Below are 11,448 nucleotides of genomic sequence, written 5' to 3'. Positions count from 1 at the left end.
AATAATGTATAATATTTTTTATTTTAGCCCACTTTAGTACAATAAAGAAATTAAGTGACATATTCAATAAAATGACAATAAATAATATGGCATTAAAGTATAACGAACTAAATCGAGAGAGAGAGAGAGAGAGAGAGAGTATTGTAAAATAAAACATATTTCTTCATCAAAATCCTTAAAACACTTATTATAAATAATAAATATTAATCATTTTAAATTAAAGTTTGGAGAAAGTAAAATTAGTATGAATTTAAAAGCCCTCCGGCGGCGGCGGCGGCGGTGGTGGTGCTGGTGGCGCTTCTCCTCCCCCACCACCACCACCACCTTCAGGAGCACCTTCTACAGGCGGTACTACTGTATAACTAATTATCCCCTCATTCTTCGGGTCCCATATAAACGGACCCCAATAACACAACGCCAGCCATAATATAATTGTACAAATAATTATACTGCCAATCGAATATTTAATCTGAAATAAAATAATTATTACTAGCGACCCTCCTCGATAGTCCTCCAATCACGCTGTATCCCGCACACAGCGGAATAGGAAGAGGGAACATAGTGTTAACACACTCCGTTCCCCACTTTCCGCCGAAATTTGGCCGCATTGCGTGTTGAGTAGCGGAACTCAACGCCGTGCTTTTGTCTCGTCGTCGGAAATATAAATTTAAGTAAATATTTCGTTTCCTCGAGCGGGGACCGAATCCACAACCATCGCGTTACAGTGGCGTTACGCCCCTGCAGCACCACAACTGGTCTCAATTATTTTTTTATAAACTAATAGTATACAAACCATCTTTCTTATAGGAACTTTGCCAGTGTAATGACAAAAGTAGGCGGGAGTAAATAAAAACGGCGCTGCAAAACCCATAGAAGTGCCAATGCCAACTCCTACGGCACCTAAATAAACATGTTTGTCCCACGCATTGGCAACACCCGGCATAGCCTGAAATAAAATAGGAGGGAACAGAGTTGAGACACTCCGTCACCCACTTTCTTCCATATTTTCGAGGCTTTGAGTATTAGATGGCGGAACTCAATTTGTTTATCATTTGTCAAGAAAAAAAAGCTATTTATATTTATTTTATCTTAAGTAATTTTCTTCCTTTCCTAAGTGTGGAATAACAATTTTAATTTTTTTTTAAATATACCAACCATATTGAGAACAAATGGTAAGAGCACGCAACAGGCCGCCACTCCCGACATTATATTCGCTAAAAGCACAGATATAATACAAACAACGAGAATGGACGGGTTCCAGGACAAGTTAGTTATATGTTTCCCGTAGTCGGTGGTTACCAATTTATTTAATCCACTAACACGTATTGCTGCGTTTAAAGCGACACCACCACCTGGAAAAAAATTATGAAGCTATAAATAAAAAAACATCAGCTACACCCTGCAGCAGGGTAGGGACCTGTGTAAAAACACTTCGTCCCCACTTTCCGCCGAATTCTGGAGGCATTGTGTGTTGAGTGGTGGTTAAGTTCCGCCACTCAACACACTTTGCCTCGACGCCAGAAAGAATAAATTAAAATATAAATTTCTTTTACAAGAAACACCTGTGCGACTGGATAAAAAAGGTACTATAAAAATATATGTAATCTTTATATATAAAATCGAAAGGTCACTCACTCATCACGAAATTTTGCATAGGAGTTATTTATAGGACATAGGTGCTCGCTAAGACGGGAATTTGCAATATTCGACCTCTAAGGGGTTGTATTTGGGGTTGAAAGTTTGTATGAAACTTCGTTACTACAAATGCTAGGAGTCTCAAATTTTGCATAGACGTCACTAGGACGTAGTCATGGAGACAGAAATTAATAATAACATAGTTCACGCGGGTGAAACCTCGAGCGGGCCGCTAGTTACTTATAAAAAAAATATTATTAAAAAAACACTGTTGATAACATACCCATCAATATAATATATCCATAATTTGTATTTTTGTCCACAAAACGCCACCACATTATCGCTGACTCTGGCTTCAAAGTCCCAAGTTCTGACTTTTCTGGCAGGAGTAATTTAGAAAAATGAAACAATTGAAGATATACATATATATATATATATATATATATATATAGACTTTGATATTTTTTTGAACGAATACAATTTCCAATTGCATAATTAATTATTATATACTTTGTTTAAAGCTTATATAACCCACTCATGTCTAAATAAAGTAACTGATTAATCTCAGCTTCACGCTGTATCCCGCACACAGCAGGGTAGGCAGAGGGAACCTAGTATTAAAACACTCCGTTCCCCCTTTTCTGCCGAATTCTGCAAGCATTGCTGGAGGAGCATTGGGCCGCGTGTTGAATGGAAACTCAACGCCGCACTTTATCTCGACACCAGAGCGAAGAAATGAAAAAAATAAATATAAATTTAATAAATATTTCATTTCCTCGAGTGAGAATCGAACCCACAACCAGCCGCATTTAAAGTTGCACACTTGTACCCCTGCACCACTACTGGCTTCTAACTACTATAATATAATTTTCTAACAATTCTTTCAACAAACGCATTATACTCACTCTTGGCATTAAAATATTTAAATATAGTTAAAGATCTAGGTAATATATGTAAGCCCACTACAAATATAGCTGCCACTGTGGCGTCTTTAATCCTAGAAGCAATAACAAAAAAAATGTAAAAAAGAACGAAAGAAAGAAAGAAGAGAAACGTAAGAAAAGAAGAACTGATCATCCTTTATCCGAAACTATTCTTTTTTCTTTATTGTCGTACATTAAATTAGTATTCAGTTCGAAACCAAACCTTTCACTTATATTATAAATCAGCTTCACGCTATATCCCGCACACAGCCGGGTAGGCAGAGGGAACCTAGTGTTAAGAGACTCCGTTCCGCATTTTGGAGGCATTGCGTGTTGAGTGACTGAAAGCCGAGGTTTGCCCCGACACCAGAGAGAATAAATTGAAATATAAATTTAAATAAATATTTGCTCGAGTGGGAATCGAACCCAAAACCAGTTACGTTAACAGACACACTTTGTGCCCCTGCGCCACAAATATCTTAAACATAATATAGAAAAAAAAACAAAAATATTCCGCTATAAAAAATCTAAACACTTACAATGGAACCTCCGGCACAACGGTTCTAAACGACGACCATCCCATGTTTAACCAAATACACCATCGGAATAAACAAAGAGCTAAGAATAGCAAGTAAAATAATATACAAATCTGTAACATATAAATCATTAATTAGTAAATAGATACAAAAATCCAAGAAGATATACATTTCTTTTACTAATTCGATAGAATATTTTTAGGTTCTTGGCAGGGTCGACTGAGGGAATCTGGGAACTTAGTGTTGAGATACTAATATTCTCCAATTTTCGCCGGACTCTGGAGGCATTGAGTGTTGAATGACGGTACTTAACGCCGCGCTTTGTCCTCGTTACCAGAGAGAGGGAAGTAAAAATATTAAATATTTTATTTCCTCGAATGGGAATCAGATCCAAGACTGGCTTCAATAATGTTATTTTAAAAAATAAACTAAGAAAAAATAATAATTCATATTACATTCTCATATGCTTTATGCGGTGGTAGAGCACTTCGGTGTTTTAATAATAAATTTCTCATTTCGGCCATACTGCTTCCACCCATTGGCTTACCAATGACCCTGTAAAATGTTTTAATACATTTTGAGACTTTTATTCATAAAACTATTTTCTTATTATGAATAATAATACATATTGGTTTTTATAAGAAGGGTAGGCAGAGGGAACCTAGTGTTAAGACACTCCGTTCTCCATTTTTTGTCGGATTTGTCAGATTTGCGTGTTGAGTGCCGTTATTTAATGCTCTGGCATTAATTGGCGTTTTATTTAGTAATAATTATTGTTGTTTTTAAATAATATTTAATTTGACGCATTACAATCCCACTTTTACCTCTGCGCCACAACGACCTAATGGCTTAATAATTTAACTACATTTATTAAACAAAAATAAATATATAACCCTGTACTCACCAATTTATAAGAAGCATATGATATAAGAAATTGAAAATAAACATGGCAAACGCTACGGGAAACGCAAAGCACGTGTACTGCAAATAATTAAATAGATCCGGATACTCAGAATCTTTACCAGGATGCCTGTTATGGAAAATAAGAATATATCAATATTTTTTTGTTATTTAATGTACATAAATTAAACAATAAAGTATATAATAGCCTTCGAAAAAAAATAAAAAATCATATAAATGTAACCCAAAATTAAATTGCATCAGTCAGAATAGGCAGAGGGAACCCACAACCTTCGCGTTACAGTCACACCTTTGTGCCTTGTGCCATAAGGGCCTCAATAATAATATAAATTCATTTATTGACTATTCTCAATTTTTTTTTATTTTTTAACGAAATATAATAAAAAATTAAATATTGTAAAACATACGTGCACCAAATAGCTCGCATGGCTATAGTCGTCAATGCCGCGTGCAATATAGCAGTGCTACCTGTGGAAGAAGTACATGTAAGTTTATTTACACCCCCCACTCTATTTTATCAGAGATTTCCTAACCCAAAGGTTGTCTGGTAGAAATCGCTGATTAGCGATAAGGCCGCCTTTTGTGCGTCAATTGTTATATTTTTGTCGTTTCTATAATCTTCTTTTTTTTTTAATGTGTAATTGTGCACAATAAAGTGTAAATAAATAAATAAATATATTTAAGATAGCAAAAGCAAATTAATATATATATATGAAACTTTTACGAAACGGAAAGAAAACTTTTTTATTTTTTATTTTATTCCGCATATAACAGAGGAGGCAGAAGAAACCTAGGGAACCTCACTTTCCTCAAAATTGTTTTTTCGAGGCACTGGCCGTTGAGTAGCGTAACCCAAGGTTATCTATATAAATAAAACTTACCAATTGATGAAGCAACTTGTATTGAATTTAATACAATGTATCGCATCTCATCATAGTCGGGTTCAGTTTGCCTGTACCTGGCCGTGTTTGTCTAAAACGTACAAATATTAAGAACTCTCAAAATAATATGAAAAATAATAATTTATTTAAAAAAATACTGCAATATGAGGTCAGTCGTGGTTCCATCTCCAACCGAGAAAAAAAATAATATTTAAATTTATATTTTTATTTGCTCTGTTGTAGAGACAAGCCGCGGCGATGAGTTCCACCACTCAACACGCAATGCCTCCAGTATTCGACAGAAAGTGGAAAACAGAGTATCTTAACACTAGGTACTCTCTGCCTTTCCCGTTGTGTGCGGGATACAGCGTGAAGCTGAATCTTAGTTTTTTTTACTACGCTATGTTTTTAGGCCAATGTTATTTTTGCAATATTTACCTGCAAATTAATGTAACTTGGAGTCAAAAATTGCATTATAGTTGACGTCACTATTAGTCTGTTAGAAAACATAGACAAAAAGAACGCAGCAGTATTGGCTTTAAATATTATTCTGAAAACAAGCAATAAGATAAGGTATAAGAAAGTGGGAATTAAATAACTTCTAAAATATACGGAAGCCACTTTTACAATCTAATGTTAAAAAAACAGCTTCACGGGCGACGGTTGCGGGTTCGATCCCTACAGTCGCTCTGGCACCAAGTCAAAAGACCGGCGTTGAGTTACATCAGTCAACACTACCTTAAGTTTATTTAATAAAATAATATTTTAATTTTAAATTTCTGACCTTTTAGCAGAGAATTGACAACTGTCACCAGAACACAGGAACCACAAGACGAGTCGACGGTCAACCCCACAACTGTTCATCAGTAAATGTATCATTCCAGCTAAAATAAGCAGACCTATGTTTTCCTGAAAAATTTTACATTTTTATTATAAATTTGACAGTTTTAGTTAATAAAATAAAAAAAATAAAATAGCCTTTATTGCTGTTCTTTACAATTAATATATAACTTGCCTTTTCTATAAACTAAATTGATTTTTAATAATTAATATCAATATTTTTTCAATAATAAAAATCTAATTAATTTTATTTGTTTGTTTTTTTTTTTTTGTTTATTCATCGGCAACTAGATATTTGTGTGAAACAGCTTGTCTGTCGACAAAGGCCTCCTCTAAAGAGTTCCATATTTTCCTGTCTTTTGCTAGACGGGTCCATACTGGACCAGCTATTTTTTTGATGTCATCTTCCCATCTTTTTGGTTGTCTGCCTTTATTTCTTTTGCTGTTTCTTGGGTACCATTCGGTTACTAACTTAGTCCATTTTTCTTTACTTTCCCTTAACATATGTCCCGTCCAACGCCATTTAAGCTGTCTGTAAGTTGTGTGTACATTTTTAAAATTTGTTTTCTTTTTAATTTCTCGTAAGTTTACTCTGTCTTTCCTTTTTATACCTAAAACACTCCGTTCCATTGCATTTTGGCAGACTTTTAATTTGCTTTCTTGTGCTTCTGTCAACGCCCATGTCTGGCAACCGTATAGTAAGCATGGCATAATGCATATTTCAAATATTTTCTTTTTTCCTTTCATTGGCATATCTTTATCCTTCATTATTTCCCTCAGAGACCAAAATCGTTTCCAAGAATTCGTTATTCTTCGTTCTAATTCCTTTTTCATGCAATTATCTGTAGATATCAGTTGGCCCAAGTATATATATTCTTTTACATATTCTATACTTTCGTTATTTACTATTATTTTTTCATTAGTTACTGTTTGTTGGGCGTTCGTCATAATTTTGGTTTTAATTAGATTCATTGTCAGTCCTGCCTTAGCACTTTCATCAGATAGTTGCTGAAGCATTAACCCCAGAGTTCCAGCGTCCTCTGAGAACAAAATCAAATCATCTGCAAAACGTAGATTGTTTAGATTTTCGCCATTTATATTTAGGCCTCTTTTGGTCCAGTTTAGGTTTCTGAAGATCATCTCCAGCACTGCTGAAAATAATTTGGGAGATATAGGGTCTCCTTGGCGTACACCCCTTCTTATAGGAAATTCTTTGCCCATAGATTCAAGTTGGACTTGTGCAGTGCTCGCTGTATAGACGTTTTTAATTATTCGTATGTATTTTTCTTGCACTCCTTGCTTTTTCAAAGCATCCCAAATATACTCGTGCTTCAATGTATCGAATGCTTTGTTAAAATCAACAAACCCTATGTAATACGTTTTATTATATTCTCTGTATTTCTGTAGTATTTGTCTTAGAGTGTGAATGTGATCTATAGTTGAGAATTTACTACGGAAACCAGCTTGTTCTTTAGGTTGATTTAAATCTAATGTGTTAGTAATTCTTTTAAGTATTATTTTTGAGAATATTTTATAAATATTGGACATTAGACTGATCGGCCTGTAGTTTCCTATATCGTCCTTGTCACCTTTCTTATGAAGCAGTATGATTGTGGATTTAGTCCAATCTTCCGGGATGGTTTCTGTTTGGAGAATCTCGTTGAACAGTTCTGTAAGTCTTGATGCTAACACTGGTAATGCAGTTTTTAGTAGTTCATTTGTGATTAAATCTGATCCTGGTGCCTTATCTAATTTTTGTGTTTGAATAGATTTTATTGTTTCTTCCTTTAAAATTGGTGTAATCTCCTCTTCATTTAATGACGTATCTTCCTTTATTACGTGTTCTCCATTATGGCTTTGATATAAATTTTGGTAGTATTCTGTAGCAATTTGTAGTATTTCTGGTCTATTGTTTGTTGTTTTACTATTTTTATTTTTCATATGTAGAATCCAGTCCTTTTTGTAATTCATTTCTTTTAGCGCCTTCTTTATTCCTCCTGTTTTTTCTATATGTCTCTTTAATGTCGCTAATCTTTTTGTTTTTCGTCCTTTTCTAAGTTGTTCGTTTATCTTTTTGCTTAATTCTGCTATCTTGTGGCGATTATAATAATTTTTATTTTTCCCTTGTAATAGTTCCTTCCGTTCTTGTAATAATTGCTTACTTATACATGATGTCGCTATCTTACTTGTCATGTTTACTTTCTTTGTTTCTGATTTTAGTTGTTTGATCAATCTGGTGTATTTATCTTGCGTCGATATATTTTCTTTTCCATTTTCCACTGCTTGCAAGGAGGTTTCGAGGTTGTTTAGAAGTATACTAATGTTAATAGTGCATTTGATGGCTTTCATATTGTTGTGAAATTGTCGTGCTTTTTTAGCACATGTCCCTGAGAGTTTTGCTCTTACCATTCTATGATCTGTGTTAAAATTAAAGTTGCTTAAAATAGACAGGTCTTCAAAAACTTTTACATCGTTAGACATAACATAGTCGATCTCATTTTTATACCGCCCATTAGGAGATATCCATGTCCATTTCTTTGATATTTTCTTTTTGTAAAAACTGTTTAGGATGCTTAATTTATTTTCAATAGCAAAGGAAACTAATCGTGAGCCATTTTTACTTCTGTTGCCAAATCCATGGTTTCCTATAGTATATTCTTCTCCACTTTTTTGTTTTCCAATCTGTCCATTAAAATCCCCCATAACTATTATATTTTTGGAAACATTTGCAATAGTGAATTGTAGGTCTTCATAGAACTTTTCAATTTTTGCTATGTCTTCTCTTCTACTTGATTCTGTAGGCGAATACGCCTGTATAATAGACCATTCTTTCTCTCCCTCTCCATTTACAGGTAGTTGAATATTGAGGAGTGCAATCCGTTCTGAAATCCCTCTTAATTCCTTTATGTTTTTGGCAAAGTTTCTTTTTATCATAAAACCGACTCCGTATAATCCGGGCGTCTCCCCGATATGGTATAGTATATATGTTCCATGGTCTTCAATTCTTTCCCCGTATCTCCTCACTTCGCTAATACCAATGATATCCCATTTTATTTCATCTAATGCTAATTCTAGTTCTTGTAGTTTTTCGGTGGTTCCTAATGATCGACAGTTTATAGTTGCTATATATATACCGCTAAATTTCTTTTTTCTGTTTTTATTTATCTTTAGAGGGTCGTGGTCATTTTCCCCCACGAGGACCAGTCGGCTTGGGGGAGGTAAGTTTTTTCTATTGTTGCTGTTTTTATGCTGTTGTTTATTCCGGTTGCCGATGCCTATTTGCTATTGCCTATCGTCCACCGTATAGGAAGAGAGGGAGTTGGATCTGCCTCTCATTACATCAAAAGCGTTGCGCCTATTTTTTTGTGACGACGTCCAGGCTTGTAATTTTTTGGTTTGTGTATTATCCCGCGGCGGAGAAGATAAGTCTCTTTTTCTTTTTTCGTTGGTTGTATTATTTTCCTTTACTATTAGCTTGTCATGTTTAAGATACGCGAAATTTCCCTTCATTCTTTCCTCTTTTAATTTCGTTTGTAACATTTTCCTCTTCTCCAGAACTTCTTTAGAATAATCCTCTGCAATATATATGTTTTTGAGATTTTTCCGGGCTTTCATTATCTCATTTTTCTTCCATAAATTTACAAAAGAAAGTAAAACAGGTCTCGGTTTTCCGTCTGGGTATTTTTTACCGATGCGATAAATTTTGTTTATTTCAGAATCCTGGATGTTTATGCTTAAATCTTTATTGAATATCTTCCTTGCCGCTTGTATTAGTCCTGACTGAGAGTCTTCTTCCTCTTTTAATCCAAAAATAATAATGTTGTTTTGTCTCTTATCTCTTTTCAAATATTCCATCTCTTTTTCAAGGCTCATTATTTTTTCTTTTAAATTTTTGTTTTCCGCTATAATAGGCTCTATTTTTTTATTAATTTTTTCCACGATTGAATTAGTTATAGACTCTTTCAATTCAGCCATCTGTTTCTCCATTTCGATTTTCATCTCTCCAAATAGAATTAGAAATTGATCCTCCATGTTTAAGTTTTAACTTTGCGTATAATGGAATACAGCGGTAGAGTGGTATTTTTACGTTGGCAACACCGACGTAATTGATGAATGTCACTGACACGTCTAGTCTGTCAAGTCTATTTGACAGCGCCTAAAATCAAATGCAATGTGCTCTTATTTAATTATATCTCCTTATTTTCACGTTTATTGCACCAGATTTAATAGTTCTACAACTCCACAGCACGTATAATTGTGTCTTCCACTATTCACCGTGTCTAATTGCTCGTAAATTATTTTTAATCACAATAAGTTTGAGAGCTGCACTACAACGATGTTCACGCTTTGACAACCGGAACCGGACTTACCCAGTCAGTTTTAGTTACCATATTTCAAAAAGATCTATTGAAATACATATAGCAAATAATAACTGTCTGTTCTGTTCTGCCACTCAACACGCAATGCCTCCAGAATTCGGCAGAAAGTGGGGAACGGAGTGTCTTAACACTAGGTTCCCTCTGTCTACCCTGCTGTGTGCGGGATACAGCGTGAAGCTGATTTAATTAAATTTTTATATGTTTATTTTATATAAGTAACTTACGTTAAAATAACATTTGCAAACATCTACAGTAGACATGACGCCAGCCATTGGCAGCAGGAACATTGGTATGAATCCTGTCACCGGGATGTTCACTGGTTGCAGAAGAAAAAACCAGAACATCCACATCCACATGCATCTTGCTGTTATATCGTGCTGCAAAAATATAATTTAAGAAGGCTTATATTTGATTTTTCTTAATTAAAATAACATCACATTATTTTTCAAATTGCTCTCAACGAGCGCTTTCATTTGATATCCATATTGTAGAAGTACATTAAAAATAACAGTTCCGCCATCTTGCATGGTCCGCCATATTAGATTTAGAATGACGTCACATATTTTATCGTGCATTGTCATCCTCACTAAGCGTGTATATATACAATTTAATTATATATACAATATAAGTTAATTATATATTATATATATAAATATATTTAATTATATATAAAAAATTCCAGCTCGGTTGAAAATATCTACTTCAAAATTGAGCTCAAAGATTTCACTCGAACCCACATACATACATTGCAAGTTAAATAAAAGCTTTTAATAAATAAATAATTTGAGGACGTCCTGGCGTAGGGGCACAAAGGTGTGAGTGTAACGCGACGGTTGTGAGTTCGATTCCCATTCAAGAGAATGAATTATAAATTATTAATATTTTCATATCTTCGCTCTGGCAACAAGGCAAGAACCTAGCGTTAAGTTCTGCCACTCAACACAGAAAGGCTCGAATTTGGACGAAAAGTAAAGAAAATAGTGTTTTCATAATGATTTCTCTCTATCTACTAAGCCATTTGTATATAATATACTGGATAAAGCGTGAAGCTAACAAAAATCTGTACGCTTTGTCTTGCTAGAGCGGGAATTCCAGTATTCGGCGGAAAGTGGGGAATTGTAGTGTCTCAATGGGAACGGAGTGTGTTAACACTATTTTAAGTTTAGGTTTCCACATTGCCTACTCTAATAATAATTTTGCAGGATAGAGCGTGAAGCTGGTTAAGATGGTTAAATAGCTATTCTGTATTTAAAACGTTAACTCACTTTTCCTTTCTGCGGTTGCCATGATAGGAGAGCTATCGGTACTATGAATCCAAGTAATCCTCTAAAAT

The 11,448-nt window shown here is 34.5% G+C and overlaps 2 protein-coding genes across 2 annotated transcripts; both read right to left on the bottom strand.

The window, feature by feature from the left end:
- Nucleotides 1-2: 2 nt before the first annotated feature.
- On the bottom strand, nucleotides 3-10,486 carry LOC146531366 (protein I'm not dead yet-like). Its single transcript, XM_085198474.1, has 13 exons — nucleotides 10,340-10,486; nucleotides 5,681-5,805; nucleotides 5,335-5,446; nucleotides 4,897-4,987; nucleotides 4,423-4,483; nucleotides 3,999-4,124; nucleotides 3,550-3,649; nucleotides 3,098-3,207; nucleotides 2,541-2,632; nucleotides 1,919-2,014; nucleotides 1,156-1,352; nucleotides 794-946; nucleotides 3-469 (listed from the first exon to the last, which is right to left on the bottom strand). The coding sequence occupies exons 1-13, from the start codon at nucleotides 10,469-10,471 to the stop codon at nucleotides 251-253; spliced, it is 1,614 nt and encodes a 537-aa protein (XP_085054600.1). The 5' UTR covers nucleotides 10,472-10,486; the 3' UTR covers nucleotides 3-250.
- LOC146531367 (uncharacterized) lies at nucleotides 9,019-10,096 on the bottom strand. The gene has a single exon (XM_085198270.1). It carries the CDS (start codon nucleotides 9,766-9,768, stop codon nucleotides 9,019-9,021), a length of 750 nt encoding a protein of 249 aa, XP_085054396.1. The 5' UTR covers nucleotides 9,769-10,096.
- Nucleotides 10,487-11,448: the final 962 nt, after the last annotated feature.

This window comes from Heliconius melpomene, chromosome 15 (assembly GCF_056956725.1).
Source record: "Heliconius melpomene rosina isolate 202511_hmr_F chromosome 15, ASM5695672v1, whole genome shotgun sequence".
Taxonomy (NCBI): domain Eukaryota; kingdom Metazoa; phylum Arthropoda; class Insecta; order Lepidoptera; family Nymphalidae; genus Heliconius; species Heliconius melpomene.
The sequence above is the reverse complement of the archived record's forward strand: the minus strand, read 5'-3'. Positions and strand labels throughout refer to the sequence as shown.